Here is a 17,340-nt window from a genome sequence, read left to right as displayed (position 1 = left end):
AATTCAGCAGCTGAAGCACAGAGGTTTGCAGCAGAAACCAGGAAAGACAATAAGGCTCTATGTGCCATTACCATGAGCTGTGATGCTACGCAACTGCCCTATGTGCAAAATGCTGAAAATGCCAAGGAAGCCTGGGACAGTTTGGAAAGGGTCCATCAGAGAAAAACAGCTGGAGCTAAGCTGCATGCTATGAGGCATCTCTTTGAGTTGAGACTGAGACCAGGGCAACCCATTAAGGAGCACATTGCCAATGTGATTGATGCATTCCATAAGCTGCAGCGGCATGAGCTTGTGTTCAAAGAGAAGGAAAAAGTTTATATTTTGAACATTTGTGTTTAACATTTGAGTCAATGCCTGAAGCTGAACTCACGATTGCTTACGTTTCTGGGCGTTTGGCGGATGAGGAACTGAGACGCCAGAAAGAATCGGCTGAGAAGGGGGGCCGTGGGCGCAGAGAAGCCAGTGGGGGTGCAGTAAAAAGCACTGAGGAATCCACTGTGAGTGCGTGCGCAACAAGGCTTTGCTATCGGTGCCAGGAGCCTGGGCACGTAGCAAGATTTTGCCCAGCTCCGGAAGCAGCCAAGGTCACTCAGCCAGGTGCCAGGCAACCCAGCGGACGTGGTCGTGGGACCAGCCAGCAGCGCCGAGGCAGAGGACGTGGGAAAACTCCAGATAAGCCTGTCAGCCGTCTTTCTGCTGCCTTAGCAACGGTTCGAAACAGAGGACAGGACAGTTTCACTTTTATTATCGACTCAGGCAGCACCCATCATCTTGTACCTCCTTCAGGACAGATCCTGAACTGCAGGCCACTTGAAGATGAAAAAAGCCTGCATCTTGCTGATGGTTCTTCTGGAACAATTAAAAGCAAGGGTGTTTTTTATATGCAATGCTTAGACACTAACCTTGATGTTTATGTTGTACCAGGCATGGAGAATGGTCTCTTAAGTGTGTCTTGCTTATTGCGTGAGGGCTTTGAAATAAGTTTTGCCAATGGTGTTTGCAAAATTGCCAGAGATGGGGCTGAGCTGGTAAGTGTTACTGTTGGGTCTGATGGTCTGTTTGTCCTAGATGGGAGGGGGCAAGCAGGTGGAAGTAACACTGGTGATGATCAGGCTAAAAGTGCCAATACCCCAAAGGGCACAGAGGGCGCTATCCATAAGGATTGTATTCATGCTTGGCAAAGGAAATATTGTCATATGTCTTTTCCTTATGTGAAAAAAGCCCCTGATTTTGTCAAAGGTTGCAGGTTCAAGCCATGTCAAAAACACCTGCAATGCCGCGCATGTGCGAAAGCGAAGACGAAGAGATGCTCTTATCCTAGGTCTGAGAGGAAGAGCACAAAACCATTTCAGTTAGTGCACTTGGATATTTCTGGGCCTATGTCAACGTTAAGTTTAGGTGGTTCAAAATATGTTTTGTGTCTTCTGGATGATTTCAGCCATTTTTCCTGGGTCATAACACTGAAAGAGAAGGGGGAGGCTGCCAGAGTGATACAGGAGTGGGTAGCCGAAGTAGAACTACAGTTCTCCGTCACTGTCCAGTGTTTCCAGAGTGACAGGGCGGGAGAGTTTTTGAGTGCAGAACTACAAGGGTTTTTCCGCAGCAAGGGAATTAGGCACAGGAAAACCGCTCCTTTTAGTCCACAGGAGAATGGTTTAGCTGAAAGGAAATTTAGAACGCTGTCTGAACTGGTGGAGGCAACGTTGTTTGATGCAGGACTACCCCAGAAGTTTTGGGGGGAATGCTATAAATTTGTGAATTATTGTTCAAACCGCGCTTTTAATTCAGTTGTGGACAACACACCCTACTACATGTTGTATGGCAAAGTTCCGAAGGTGCACTATTTCAGAACTTTTGGGTGTGAGGCTTGGATTCTAATTCCAAAGCAGAAGCGCAGAAAGGGAGGATCAAGATCCAGAAAAATGATCTTCTGTGGTTACGAACCAAACTCAAAGGCTTGGAGGTTTGTACCAGCAGAGGGGGACCAAACCCGCGTTCACATTAGCAGGAGTGCTACGTTCTGTGAACAAGAGGGCTGGAGACGCATTCATGCTAACCCCGAAGTTCTTCTTGACTGGTCTTCAGGTTTTGACCAGGAAGAGGAAACTCAGGTAGCTGATGCTGGAGTTCCAGGTGCTGCAGGACCAGATCCAGGTCAGGCAGCTGGTCCAAGTGGTGTAGCTCCTAGGGAAGTGAAGCAAGTAGTCAGAAGCGCACCGACTTCACCCCAGGTCAAGCCTGGGAAGTACAGCAAACGTGGTAGGTCACCCACTTCACCCAAAGCAAGCCCAGAGGGGGCTGCAAAGCGTAGTAAGTCTCTTGACAGTGCTGCTAGTCCGAGAGAGCCAAAGTCAGAGACAAGCAGTTCGGATTTAGAGGGGGAAGATGTGGGACCAAGGCGTTCAAAATGCACCACGAAAGGTAAACCACCTGAAAGGTTTTCAGCTGTCAGTGTATGGGCGAACCTAGCAGTGTGTGAGCCTGAAAGCTTTGAAGAGGTGCAACAGTTGTCAGTGGAGGAAGCTAGTAAGTGGAAAGTTGCAATCGAGAAAGAGTTGAACTCCATGCAATCTCTTGGTGTGTATAGCCTAACACAGTTGCCAGAAGGCAAGAAAGCAGTCAGTTGTAGGTGGGTCTACAGGCTGAAACCCACAGTGACTGGAGAGCCTCAGTACAAGGCTAGATTAGTGGCTAGAGGTTTTACTCAGAAGAAAGGAATCCACTACACAGATGTCTTTAGTCCAACTTCGAGAGCGGAATCTTTCAGGATGCTTTTAGCGACTGCAGCGCAGAGAGGCCTAGTGGTCAACCACTTTGATGTGGACACCGCGTATTTGAACTCTGACCTCCAGGAGGAGTTGTACATGTTGCCTCCTCCAGGGTTTGAGAGTGACGTGCCAGGTCAGGTGTGGAAGCTGCACAAGTCGATCTACGGTCTGAAGCAATCCGCTAAAAATTGGAATTCATGTCTTGATTCTGTTTTGAAGAGCCTAGGTTTCAGGAAGAGTCTAGCTGACAGTTGTCTGTATCTCAGAGGTGAAGGAGAACAGCAGGAACTGTTGCTTGTCTATGTAGATGACTTGATCTGCTTAGCAAAGAGCCAGATGCAAGTGCAGAAGTTTGCAAAAGAGCTAGGCAAGAGGTTCAAACTCAAGAACCTAGGTGCAGTGAATGTTTATCTAGGTGTGCAGATAGACAGAACTGAGGATGGAAGTTTCTTGCTCAGTCAGAAAGGCAAGATTGAACATTTGCTTGAGAAGTTCAGAATGTCTGACTGTAAAGGGGTCAGAACACCCATGGAGACAAACTTTGTGAAAGAGTCACAAGTGAAGGACAAAGTAGCGTTTGAGAGTCCTGAAGTGTTTCAGTCAGCGCTAGGGAGTCTGTTGTATTTGTCACAATGGAGCAGACCAGATATTGCTTTTGCAGTCAATTTGCTCAGTAGAGAAGCATCGAAACCTAGCGTGCATGCTTGGAATGGCATTAAGAGAGTGCTTAGGTATTTGCAGGAGACCAAAGAGTATTGTTTGGAAATGTCAGCGCAAGGTGAGCCACAACTCACTTGTTTTGCAGATGCTGATTGGGCCAATCAGGAGGACAGGAAGTCAGTGACTGGTTTGGTAGTCAAGTTTGGAAATGCCCTGATTGGTTGGCGGTCGCGCAGGCAAAGCCTAATAGCAATGTCTTCCACGGAAGCCGAATTCTGTGCGTTGTCTGCGACATGCACTGAATTGGAGTACTACAGATGTTTGGTCCAGGAAATCTGGGGTGATTGTAGCCAGCCCATCACTGTTTGGGGCGACAATCAACCATCTTTGAGACTGGCGGAGTCTGGACAGTTCAAGGCCAGAACCAAACACTTAGACATCCGCTTCCGAAACGTATGTCAGAGCATACAGGTAGGCTTGGTGAAGTTGAGGTATTGTCCAAGCCAGGAGAACCTAGCAGATGGGTTCACAAAACCCTTCAGTTTCCAACGGCATGGGGAATTCTGTGAAGGGTTGGTTTTGGGGTAAGTTTGGATACCCGCTATCCCCAGTGTTCAGGTGAGAGGGGGTGTGAGGAGAAACAAGTAACCAAAGGGTTAACTGTGTTCTGTATAGCACCTGACCACTGAGGAATATCATGTTACAGAATGTACCAGAAGTGTTTCTGTATGTTACAGTTGGTTTCGTTTCTGCCTGGGAGACGGTCGCAAGATGTCTGCGCTCTCACCAGGTTGTTTGTTATTTTCTCTCTAGAATAAACTTAAGTAGTTATTAGAACACTTTGGACTCTGTGTGTTCTTAAGAGGCTTTTTATACAACGGCTATACAAGCTTTCGCTGTGTGAGAAGAAGAAGAACTCTGCTGTGTGTGTTTTACTGCCAGCCCGGATCTACGGAAGCAGAGAAGCGCAGAGGAAGCGCGCCGGGCGATAATCAGTGGCTCCTAATTGAGTCATAAACAACTCAACGGAGCCCTATACCCGTCACACTAGATATTGGGAATCTTGCTTTTAGGCAGCTAATTTGAGCAATGTTACAAACTAATTACAAAGCATCTCTTATAAGGGCCACAGCTCTATCTTGTGAAAGCAGATAGCATCAACTTGCTTGATATGATAGCTTGTTCCAGGAAGGTATCTGGAGTTAAGCAGAAACTGGCAACATTGTTAGATTCAAAAGGCTAGGATCTTTCTAACTATGGGTTTTGCATATCCCGTTACATTGTCTCTCAAGACAGATGGATGCTCAGAACCCTTCTCCCAACATGCTGAACTGGCAATTTCTCTGCCAGTTTCCCACAATACAAGGATGTTGACTTTTCAGGTTTAAATTTTTCTGCTGATGAGGGACCTGCTCGTAATGAGTCATTAGGCAGCCTAAACCCTATGGAATGGAAAACAACAACACCCCACTAGGCTTCCACTTTCACCTAGAACGGACCATCTCCCTTAATTGCAAACTTCTCTGCTTTGCAAATACACACTGGTACATAATATCCATGCATACAAACATCACATTTTATGCACATCAAACCTTTAACTTGAGCACTTTAAATGAAAATATGTATCTCAGATGTCAAAGGCCAGGGCAAAAAGACATGTCTTCACCATATGATGGAAGCTATACAATTAAGATGGCAGATGCATTTTTGTGAGGAATAGAAGCTGCCAGGGAGATTGTCATCTCCTAGGCACTCACCACCCCAAACCTCTGCTACCAAGCAGGCCCCATCTGCTGAGATTAACATTTGCAAGGATCTGTAGGGAAGGACGTAGTATTTCAGATATTCTGGAGCCTAATTCATTTTGTGCTTTAAACACTGTGGGCACCTTGAATTGGGCTCAGGTGCCATGTATTTTAAAACGGGTTGTATACACAATCTTAGCCAATATCCTGACTGCTTCATTTTGTAAAGTTGAGGTTTCTGAATCATCTTCAAGGGCAGCCTATGTAGCACAGATTGAAATAATCCAGGAGAATCCCCAAACAACAAGTCTATTCCTTTCAGGAGCCTGCAACTCCATCTTGAACAGTCCATCTTCACACTTTCCAGATTGGAGAACTTGAAACACATAGCACTTACGTTCTTTCAGAATTCAGTTTTTTAAAAAATTGATTCACATCCTGCCTGTCACTGTCTCCAAGCACTGGTCTAGCACCTCAATGGGTTCTTGGATCATAATGCCATTATGATACTGGGAGCTTTATCTACAGCCCCTTTCCTAATGATCCCCAGCATGAAATCCACCTCTCTCCCCCCCCCCACAAAGCAGCCACACACTGGGTCAACATCTTGATCAATCAATCTACTATGACCCCATGATCTCATTCCTGGTCAATCACTGTCAGGAAAGACCCCAGGAGCTTATACAGAAAATGAAATTAAGATTTTATTTGCCTCCATGTGTATCAGTTTACACTTGCTTGGATTGAATTGCATTTGTTATTTACTGCTTCCCACCACTGCTATCATCATCATCATCATCATTCATTCATTCCACATCCATCTGGCTGGGTTTCCCAGCCCCTCTGGGTGGCTTCTAACAGAATATTAAAAATACAATCAAACATCAAACATTAAAAACTTCTCTAAACAGGGCTGCCTTCAGATGTCTTCTAAAAGTCAGATAGTTGTTTATTTCCTTGACATCTGATGGGAGGCCAATCCAAAGGGTGGCTGCCACTACCGAGAAGGCCCTCTGCCTGGTTCCCTGTAACTTTGCTTCTCGCAGTGAGGGAACTGCCAGAAGGCCCTCAGAGCTGGATCTCAGTGTCCGGGTTGAACGACGAAGGTGGAGACGCTCCTTCAGGAATACTGGGCTGTGGCCGTTTCTCAACACATTTCATGCAGTACTGGAAGCGGAATTTTTAGACTTTATAAAAATTTAAAAGAGACTGACACTGTGGGATTGAATTGAATTTGGTCTGTTTTCTGCTTTTTTTGGCATCAGGAAGGATGGTTAATTTCTCTCTATTATTATTTATTTGGATCTGACAGGGACTAGATATAAACTGGAGCAGGTGTAATTTACTTTTATTTATATATGGATTAAGAGGTGGGCTTTTGGAAGAAACTGAAGAAAAGGGAAAAGGACACTTGGTTTGAAACACCCCAGAATTAACATAAATAAATGGATAATTTCAGGGCCCTTTGAAGCAGCTGAAAAAAGAGTCACACAGCTTAGAGACCTGGTTTTTGTGAATGAAAAAGGAGACTTGTAAAACCTCTATTTGAGTTTAAAAGGGGGCAACATTAGGTCTAAAGCCTTCCCTATTTTATTTTATCCACTTTTTTTGTAGCCTGGGAAGCTTTGTGAATAAGTTGTAGTGAAAGAGGGAAAACACGAAACACCTCCACTAAAGATGCATGGGTTTAGCTAATTATATGTAGTGCATAAATGCTATTTCCTGGGGAATTACCGTGCTTTGCATAGACAGTTTAGTAATAGTATTTAAGAACATAGGGATTTCTTTCCATGGTGAATTTTTCAAAGTAGTAGCAGTTTCACTCATCATCACAGATTCATAGTGCTGGTATCTTGGAAGACTATTTCAGGATCACAAACTCACTGATAATACTGCATGAACTCAATTATCTCTTCATACATGCGCTGTGGGGCATCAAGGCCCAAGAAGAAATCCATGTGTTCCCAGTCAGGAATAAACTTGTGGTAAACTAAGTTTGAGACCTGAGGCACCAACCAGGCAACATCCTTTGGGGTTGAAAGCCAGTCGTTTCCACCACTCCAGAGAGCTGTTGGAACAGTCATTTGTTTAATTTCATAGGAAGGTGCTGTTTCCTAAAAGAGAGGGGGAAATAATCGTTTAAAAAATAGCTTGTAGCTTAGGACTCTGCAAAAACTTCCTGATCAAAACAAACACACATATAAGGGGAATATAAATTGAGCCGTTAATGTGCATAACAACTGGACAATTGTGCAGATTTACAAGGCATCATACAGAATGTGCACAGCATCCATGAAGATGAAATTGTGCACATTTCCTGGTTAATATATATAGTCTCCAGCAGGCCTGGGGGAATGTGCATAGATTGACTGATCTTTGTACATTGTCTGGCTATTATGCATGATCTCCAAAAACTGCCAAATTCCACCATAATTGTTCCCTCTAAAACTCCTTGATCAAACTCCAACTCTCCACAGGTCTTGACAGTCAGTGCAAGGGCTCCTAGGATTGCTGGGCATTGTTTTTGTGCCTTTTAAAAAAAACTTTCTGGGCTCTTTTAAGGCCATGTTTGCACTTTTTCTAGTGGCGTCCAGGTTTGGCGCAATGTATGTATGCACAGTCACGAGTCAATGAAACGTGCTTAAATTGGTCATTGCCTGTATTTGGAATTTAATTACAGTGGTACCTTGGTTTACGAACTTAATCTGTTCCGGAAGTCCGTTCTTAAACCAAAGCCTTCTTAAACCAAGGCATGCTTTCCCATAGCAGCGGGGGACTCAATTTACAAATGGAACACACTCAACAGGAAGTGGAACATCTTCTGCTTCCATGGCAAAGTTCACAAACTAAAAAACCTACTTCCGGGTTTGCAGCGTTCTTAATCCAAGTTGTTCATAAACTAAACTGTTCTTAAACCAAGGTACCACTGTACTTTCTTTTTATTAAAAAATAAATAAATGCGAGACTGAACTTTTACATAAATGATGCTGCATAACAAATTAGTCCACTGGAGAAGCATAGAACACCAAAATGCAGTTTGCATTTCAGTTATTCAGAAAGTCTGACTGAAGGACATTAAGAACATCTTATGCAGGCATTTCAATTATCTAAAGAATATGATGGAAGAAGTATAAGAACACATCATGCACCGTACAAAAAGCTTCTTTTTATTCTGATTACTGCATAGGTTTTCACTTGCTGAGGTTATCTTCTTTTGATATATGTTCAGTTTATGGAATTAAATATCGATTTTGCTAACATATTTATGGGCATCACAACCATTATGTTTTCTGTATGTACATATATACAGCCTGGTTATAAACTTCATTTAAGTTTATCACTCTTGACTTTTTTGTTTTACATTGGAACTTCATATTATCCACCATGTGTTTTATGAATACAGTGGTACCTCGGTTTATGAACACAATTGGTTCTGGAAGTCTGTTCATAAACTGAAGCATTCATAAACCGAAGCGAACTTTCCCATTGAAAGTAATGGGAAATGGATTAATCTGTTCCAGACCGTCTGCGGAGTACTTAAACTGAAGCGTTCATAAACTGAAGTGAACCTTCCCATTGAAAGTAATGGAAAGTCAATTAATCCGTTCCAGACGGGTCCGCGGAGTACTCAACCTGAAGCGTACTTAACCCGAAGCATGGGTGTAATTGGTTCCGGAAGTCTGTTCATAAACTGAAGCGTTCATAAACTGAAGCGAACTTTCCCATTGAAAGTAATGGAAAGTGAATTAATCCGTTCCAGGTGGGTCCGCGGCATTCGTAAACCGAAAATTCGTAAACTGAGGTGTTCATAAACCGAGGTTCCACTGTAGCAGCTTTTCCCACCAGTAGCCAAGGCCAAGCCTTACCAGTATCTACCCTCATATAAACACACACACACAGAGAGATGCAATTAGTGAGAAATTATTACCTGATTGTGGTGAGCCATGTTTTCTTCCTTGCTTCCCCAGTCAAAGCCTTTGAACTTCCCAGTCTTCACACCCTGAAAAAGAGGTGTACCATATTTTGAAAAGTCAAATGGGAAAATGATGGTGACGATGACGATGATGATGATATTTCTATACCATCCTTCATCCAAGGAACACAGTTCAGTTTACAATATAAAAGCACAAAAACACATGACATAAAAACAAAGGAACAACCCCACACCAGTTTAAAAGGCCATTGGTGTGGGGTTGTTCCTGGGAAAAGAAGAAAGTTTTTGCCTGGTGCCGAAAGATACGTAATGAGCTACCCAGGAGAGAGCATTCAACAAGTGTGGATTCATCACAAAAAAGGCTGTTCTCATGTTGCCATCCTCCAGACTTTTTGTGGAGGGGGCACATGAAAAAGGGTCTCAGATGATGGTTGCAGGGTCTGGGTCAGTTCCTACGGGGAGAGGCAATCCTTGAGTATAGTGGTACTGAGTCACTTCAAGGCCATATAGGTCAAAACCAGTACTATGAATAGGGTTGCCAGACTCAATAGTGGACAGGACTTCTGTGCCTTTAATTGCCCTGCTCTCTTTTGAGTCTGGAAACCTTAAAGAGAAACCAGCAGACCCTTTGTTTAATTTCCAAGCAAAGGGTCTGCTGGTTTCTCTTTAAGGTTTCCAGACTCAAATGAGAGCAGGGCAACTAAAGGCACAGAAGTCCTGTCCACTATTGAGTCTGGCAACCCTATGAATTAGGCCCAGAAAGTGACTGGCAGCCATTGCAGTTGGGCCAGGATTGGTGTTATCTGCCCAAACTGTCTTGCCCCAGTGTGCAAACTGGCTGCTGAATTCTGCACCCACTGAAGCTTCTGACGTGTCCTCAAAGGCATCCCCAGGTGTAACATGTTGCAGTATTGTAACCTATAGGTTACCATCATCATCATCTTTTAATTTGTATACCATCTTTCTATCTTACAATACTCAAGGCGGTTTACAAGGTGAAGAAACAAAGAATGTACACCTTATAACAATCTAATGCAATACAAAAATGTGATAATAAAACCTAACTTTAAAATACGCAATCTGTGTCAAATAAAGTAACATTCAATATTCATTAGAATAGCATAGAATAATATTAAATATCAGCATATAAAAATTAAACAGAAATCCACTCTTAACAATTACAATAAATAATTGCTAACTACAATCAATAAAACAACAACATACAATACAATACAAATTGAGATGCAGAGACTGGAGGGTGGGGCAAGGCAGGTGGAAGAAGACTTTGCCTGATGAAGTCTCTCCCCTCACAGTTCTTCCTCCAGGCACAGCTTCCTTATGAGGACTCCCTGGGCTGGGGGGGGGGGGAGAGAGATGGAAGAAGACCAGAGCATAGACATCTAAAGTTAGTCAGGCATCCCCAAACTGCGGCCCTCCAGATGTTTTGGCCTACAACTCCCATGATCCCTAGCTAAGAGGACCAGTGGTCAGGGAAGATGGGAATTGTAGTCCAAAACATCTGGAGGGCTGAAGTTTGGGGGTGCCTGAGTTAGGCTATCCCTGCCCAGATAGGGGCACAGCTGGGGCATCTGTTGAAGCTGATGGAAGACACTCCTCACCACCAAGACTACCGGAGCCTCATGTGACAGCAAAGGATCCAAAAAAGATCCCATGGGGGATAAAATCGAACCTTAAGGAACACCACATTGAAGGATCCACAGGACCAAATAGCACTTCCCAAGCATCAGCATGCAAGTAGGACCAGAACCACTGCAAAGCAGTGCTGCTCAGCCCCAACTCAGACAGCTGCTCCAAAAAGATACCATGCTTAATGGTATTGAAAGTCATTGAGATGTCTAGGATAATAAATAGGGACCCATTTCCACTGTCTAGCTCCAATATAAGTCATCATATCAGACAACCAAAGCAGCTTCGGTGCCAAAACTAGGCGTAAACCCCAACTGAAGTGGATCTAGAAAATCCACTTCTTTCAAGACTGCCCAGGCATGATATACAAGAGTGCCATATAAATAGATCATGGCCCGGGGCATAAACAGAGATTAGTGGATGAATCAATAGTCATGCTGTAACTCAGGCTATGCAATAATGTCTAACCTCCTCCTTTTAGGGAGCAGAAAAGTGTTGAAAATGTCCAAAGAAAGATATGCAAAGCCATCAAAAAGCCACTGGTATCATTTCAGCTTTTGCAGTTTTTCTAGACTTGCTATCGGGAGAATGATGGAGAGATGTACTAACACTTAGGAGTTGTCTAATTTACACTTGTTGTTGTTGTTGTTTAGTCGTTTAGTCGTGTCCAACTCTTTGTGACCCCATGGACCATAGCACGCCAGGCACTCCTGTCTTCCACTGCCTCCCGCAGTTTGGTCAAACTCATGTTCGTAGCTTCGAGAACACTGTCCAACCATCGCATCCTCTGTCGTCCCCTTCTCCTAGTGCCCTCCATCTTTCCCAACTTCAGGGTTTTTTCCAGGGAGTCTTCTCTTCTCATGAGGTGGCCAAAGTATTGTAGCCTCAGCTTCAGGATCTGTCCTTCTAGTGACCACTCGGGGCTGATTTCCTTCAGAATGGATAGGTTTGATCTTCTTGCAGTCCATGGGACCCTCAAGAGTCTCCTCCAGCACCATAATTCAAAAGCATCAATTCTTCGGCGATCAGCCTTCTTTATGGTCCAGGTCTCACTTCCATACATCACTACTGGGAAAACCATAGCTTTAACTATACGGAACTTTGTTGGCAAGGTGATGTCTCTGCTTTTTAAGATGCTGTCTAGGTTTGTCATTGCTTTTCTCCCAAGAAGCAGGTGTCTTTTAATTTCGTGACTGCTGTCACCATCTGCAGTGATCAAGGAGCTCAAGAAAGTAAAATCTCTCACTCCCTCCATTTCTTCCCCTTCTATTTGCCAGGAGGTGATGGGACCAGTGGCCATGATCTTGGTTTTTTTTTTTTTGATGTTGAGCTTCAGACCATATTTTGCGCTCTCCTCTTTCACCCTCATTAAAAGGTTCTTTAATTCCTCCTCACTTTCTGCCATCAAGATTGTGTCATCTGCATATCTGAGGTTGTTGATATTTCTTCCGGCAATCTTAATTTTGGGATTCATCTAGTCCAGCCTTTCGCATGATGAATTCTGCATATAAGTTAAATAAGCAGGGAGACAATATACAACCTTGTCGTACTCCTTTCCCAATTTTGAACCAGTCAGTTGTTCCATATCCAGTTCTAACTGTAGCTTCTTGTCCCACATAGAAATTTCTCAGGAGACAGATGAGGTGATCAGGCACTCCCATTTCTTTAAGAACTTGCCATAGTTTGCTGTGGTCGACACAATCAAAGGCTTTTGCATAGTCAATGAAGCAGAAGTATATGTCTTTCTGGAACTCTCTAGCTTTCTCCATAATCCAGCACACGTTTGCTATTTGGTCTCTGGTTCCTCTGCCCCTTTGAAATCCAGCTTGCACTTCTGGCAGTTCTCGGTCCACATACTGCTTAAGCCTGCCTTGTAGAATTTTGAGCATAACCTTGTTAGCGTGTGAAATGAGTGCAATTGTGCGGTAGTTGGAGCATTCTTTGGCGCTGCCCTTCTTTGGGATTGGGATGTAGACTGATCTTCTCCAATCCTCTGGCCATTGCTGAGTTTTCCAAACTTGCTGGCATACTGAGTGTAGCACCTTAACAGCATCATCTTTTAAAATTTTTTTTTTTAATAAACTTTATTGAGATTAAAATACACAAGCATACAGAAAAGATACCAAATGAAAAACACACATTAAAAATACAAAGAAAATAGAAAAAAAAAGAAAAAAAGAAAAAAAAACGAGAACACAAACAAATACATATATAAATACAAAAAAAGAGCCTAACGATGTCTAAATAACAATAAATCGTAATTCAAATACAAATTAGAATTAAATCATATCATAACAAAAATTATAACGTAACGTAAAACGTAACACGAAATTAATATCAAAACTTAAATCTAAAATAGAATCAAAATCTATATTCTGATGTGTAATTTGAATGTAAATTAGCCCATATATCAATACCTGTATCTTCTTGTAATGCTTATGATACTTATATTCCATAAATTCCTATGTACACACAATATTCATACATAATCCCCCTTCACCTACTAACCGACTTCCGCTTGTCCTCTTCCCGGGTTAATAGTTTAATATTTATTGCATTGTTTCTTTTGTTTTTTTGAATTCACTCTTTGCGAGGTGTTAAAAGCAAATCCAAGTTTTTATCATGGGGCACTGTTTTTTAAGATATTCTCCAAATTTCCTCCAATTTTTCGCCGATTTTTCCCAGCTCCCTCCCCTTATTACATTTGTTAGTCTATCCAATTCTATATACCCTAATAATTTTTCCTGCCATTCTTTAATGTTGGGAGTTTCTTCCTTTTTCCAATACTTCGCCAATAGAATTCTTGCAGCTGCCGTTGCGTATAAACATATTTTTTCATCTTGTTTTTTAATTTCCTCTCCCAACATCCCTAGTAGAAAAAATTCCGGTTTTTTTTTAATGTTATATTTACATATCTTTTTCAATTCCTCCAAAATTGCATTCCAAAATATTTTAATCTTATCACAGTGCCACCATATATGCACAAATGTCCCTACCTCTCTTTTACATCTCCAACAGAGATTATCATGGGTTTTATACATTTTTTTAATTTTAACCGGCGTGAGATACCACTTATAAAACATCTTAACCATGTTTTCCCTGATCGTTTCTGACGCCGTGAATCTCCACGAATATTTCCAAAGTTTTTCCCAACTCTCCATTAGGATTGGTTTCCCCAGATCTATCGCCCAGTTAATCATTGTTTCCTTTACGGATTCATCCTTTAAATCCCACTCCAATAATACTTTGTACATCCTGTTTATAACTTTCCGATCCCCTTGCAACAAGTTAACTTCTAATAATGATGGTTCATTCTGGAAGCCGTTTTTGAAATAGTCCTCTTTAAATCTGCTATTTATCTGACAATACTGCAGCCACCCTGTTAAGTGTTGTTTTACTTCTTCATATTTTTTCAATCTGAGTTTACCTTCCTGTTCTTGCAGTAAATCTGTATATCTCCCCCATTTCCCGTTTGAATTTACCTTCTTGATTGTAATTATTTCAATTGGTGATGCCCAATTCGGCGTTTTGGGTTCCAGCAGCCTTCTATAACATTCCCAGGTCTTTAAAAGGGATTTTTTGATTAAATGGCTGTTGAACCCTTTATGAACTCTTACCTTCCCATCTATTAAATAAGCGTGCCAGCCGAATTTATTATCAATTCCTTCCAAGTCTAATAATTCATGGTCTTTTAAGGTTATCCAATCTTTTAACCATAAAAAACTTGCCGCATCGTGATACAATTTAAGATTTGGCAAGGCTAGCCCCCCTCTTTCTTTAGAATCCGTTAATAATTTATGTTTTATCCTAGCTGTTTTATTGCTCCAAATAAATTTCGTCAAATCCGATTTCCATTGTTTAAATATGTTATTCCCCGTACCCAATATCGGTAACATTTGAAACAAGAAAAGCATTCGCGGCAAGACGTTCATTTTAACTACAGCCACTTTACCTAATAACGTCAAATTTAATTTGTTCCAATTTTCCAAATCCCTCTTGACTTCTTTCCAAACTTTAATATAATTATCTTTAACCAAATTGTTTGTATTATTTGTTATCCATATTCCCAGGTATTTAGTCTTCTTTACTACCTCCAATCCTGTTATTTCTTGTAGTTGCCTGTCTTCCTCTTTTGTCATGTTCTTGGTTAGCAAATTTGTCTTTTTCATATTTATATCCAATCCTGCTAATTCACCAAATTTTCTAATTTTTTCTATAGTTTTTGGGATGCTCTCTAATGGGTCTTCCACAGTGACTATGACGTCATCCGCGAACGCCTTAACCTTGTGTATATCTTTGCCAATTTTTATGCCTTTTATCCTAGTTTCTTCCCTTAGATTTTTCAACAAAAACTCCAGACATAAAATGAATAATAGCGGGGATAATGGGCAGCCCTGCCTCGTCCCCCTCCGTATATGAATTCCCTCAGATATTTCACTATTTATTATTAGCTTGGCACTTTGTGATTTATAAATTGCCTCGATTCCTTTTATAATTTTCTCTCCAAATCCCAACCTTATAATACACCTCTTCATAAATGTCCATGAAATTTTATCAAAGGCTTTCTCCGCATCCAACATCAGAAAGGCAACCTTTTTATTAAACCTCAAGCCTAAATGTTCTAAGATGTTGATGATATTCCTGATGTTATTATGCATAAATCTTTCTGGGAGAAATCCTGTTTGGTCTTTATTTATCATATTCTTCAATACTTTTTTCATTCTATTGGCTATCAGGTCTGCAAAGATCTTATAATCATTATTTAATAATGAAATGGGCCGGAAGTTTTGTATTTGATTTTTGTCCGAGTTCTGCTTTGGGATGAGAGCTATGTATGCTTCTTCCCATGTCTTCGGGATTGTTCCTTTTTCTAAAATTTCATTTAATAATTTATGCAGGGGGTCAGTCAGTACTGCTATAAATGTTTTGTAGAATATTGCCGAGATTCCATCTGTCCCTGGGGATTTGCCGGATTTCATTCTTTTAATTGTTCCTTGTATCTCCTCCTTTGTTATTTGTTCATTTAATAATTTCACTCCCCTCTCATCAACTTTTAATATATCTGTGTTTTTAATATATTCATCAATTTTAGTTTGATCTGGCTTTCCTTCCTTGTATAAATTGGCGTAAAATTGTACAAAGTGTTTTGCAATTTCTTTTGGGTCTTCTATTATTTTCCCTTCCTTTATTATTTTATCTATCGTCCTTTCTTTTTGTTTTTTCTTTAATTGCCAGGCTAGGTATTTTCCTGCCTTGTTGGAATGCTCAAAACTCTTTTGTTTCAAATATCTTATTTTCCTTTCTATTTCATCATCTAAAATCATAGAGACTTGACTTTGTAATACTTTAATGTTCCTTTTCATATCCTCTTTGTCTTTACTCCTCGTATTCTCTAATTCTCTCTCATTCTTCCTAATTTCTTTCAAAAGATTTTCTAATTTCTTCTCTCTCTCTTTCTTTTTCCAACTATTTTGACTAATGAAGAACCCTCTGAAGACAGCCTTCCCAGCATCCCAAACTGTGTTTAAATTATTTTCTTGATTCAAATTTATCCGAAAAAATTCTCTTATTGTCTCCTCTGCTTTCTTAACTATCCTTTCATCTTCCAATAAAAATTCATTTAGCTTCCACCTTTTAATGCATTTCTCTGCGCCAATTATTTCCATCTCTATTGGGTTGTGGTCCGATATTGTTTTGGGCGAAATTTCTACTTTTTTACATCTTAACATCAAATCCTTAGTCGCCCAGATCATGTCTATTCTACTTTCTGAATCTTGGGGATACGAGTAAAATGTAAATTCTCTTTGGGTGGGGTGTTTACGCCTCCATACATCTTGCAAATCCAGATTGTCTATTAATTGAAAAAAGGATTCTGGGAGACGCCCCTCTTTTTTGTTTTTCCTCTCTTTGTTCACCTTATCCAGTTCGGTGGATATTACCCCATTTAAATCCCCCATAAGAATAATTTTTTGGTCACTATATTCTAACATCACATTCTCCAATCTCTGGTAAAATTTTGACTTATTCTGATTAGGCGCATAAATCCCTACTAAAATTATTTTCTCTAATTTATTTTTGATTTTTAGGATCATAATTCTTCCTTCATTATCTTTATATAGTTGTTCTGGGTTTAATTTGGGGTTAATGTAAAATACTACACCCCTTTTCTTATTTGCGTCTGAGGATATAAATTCCAATCCTAATTTCTTATTCACCAATAATCTGCGGTGTTTCTTTGCTATATGCGTCTCCTGCAGGCATATTATATCTGATTTCATTTTTATCAGCAGGCGCTCCAATCTATTTCTCTTTAATTTGCTATTTAATCCGTTCACATTCCAAGAGGTAAGTCTTAAATCCATTTTCCGCACTTTCCAATCTTAATCTCCCTGACACCAAATATACTTTATACCAATTACCTTTATTCTTTCTCTACATACAACAAAATCTACAATAAAATTACTTTCTCAGTAAACACATCATCAGAAAAAAGATAATATTCACAAGAAAAGAAACATACAAAAAAGAAATAATCTAAATAAAACAACACAAAATTACCAAAATTACCATAACCAACCACTCATTA

At 40.9% G+C, this 17,340-nt stretch overlaps 1 protein-coding gene across 3 annotated transcripts in view; it reads right to left on the bottom strand.

Annotated features, from left to right (window-relative positions):
• Positions 1-3,959: 3,959 nt before the first annotated feature.
• Positions 3,960-17,340, bottom strand: part of LOC118096484 (putative lysosomal acid lipase/cholesteryl ester hydrolase) — a 56,048-nt gene continuing 42,667 nt past the window's right edge. For all 3 annotated transcript variants that reach the window (XM_060274872.1, XM_060274871.1, XM_035138381.2), the window contains exons 13-14: positions 9,102-9,173; positions 3,960-7,287 (exon numbers count right to left, since the gene is read on the bottom strand). In XM_060274872.1, coding sequence (XP_060130855.1) covers positions 7,054-7,287; positions 9,102-9,173 — 306 coding nt within the window. In that variant the 3' untranslated portion in view covers positions 3,960-7,053. The remainder of the gene's footprint in view (positions 7,288-9,101; positions 9,174-17,340) is intronic.

The sequence above is a fragment of the Zootoca vivipara genome, chromosome 5, assembly GCF_963506605.1.
Source record: "Zootoca vivipara chromosome 5, rZooViv1.1, whole genome shotgun sequence".
NCBI lineage: Eukaryota > Metazoa > Chordata > Lepidosauria > Squamata > Lacertidae > Zootoca > Zootoca vivipara.
This window is presented reverse-complemented; position numbering and strand designations above follow the sequence as displayed.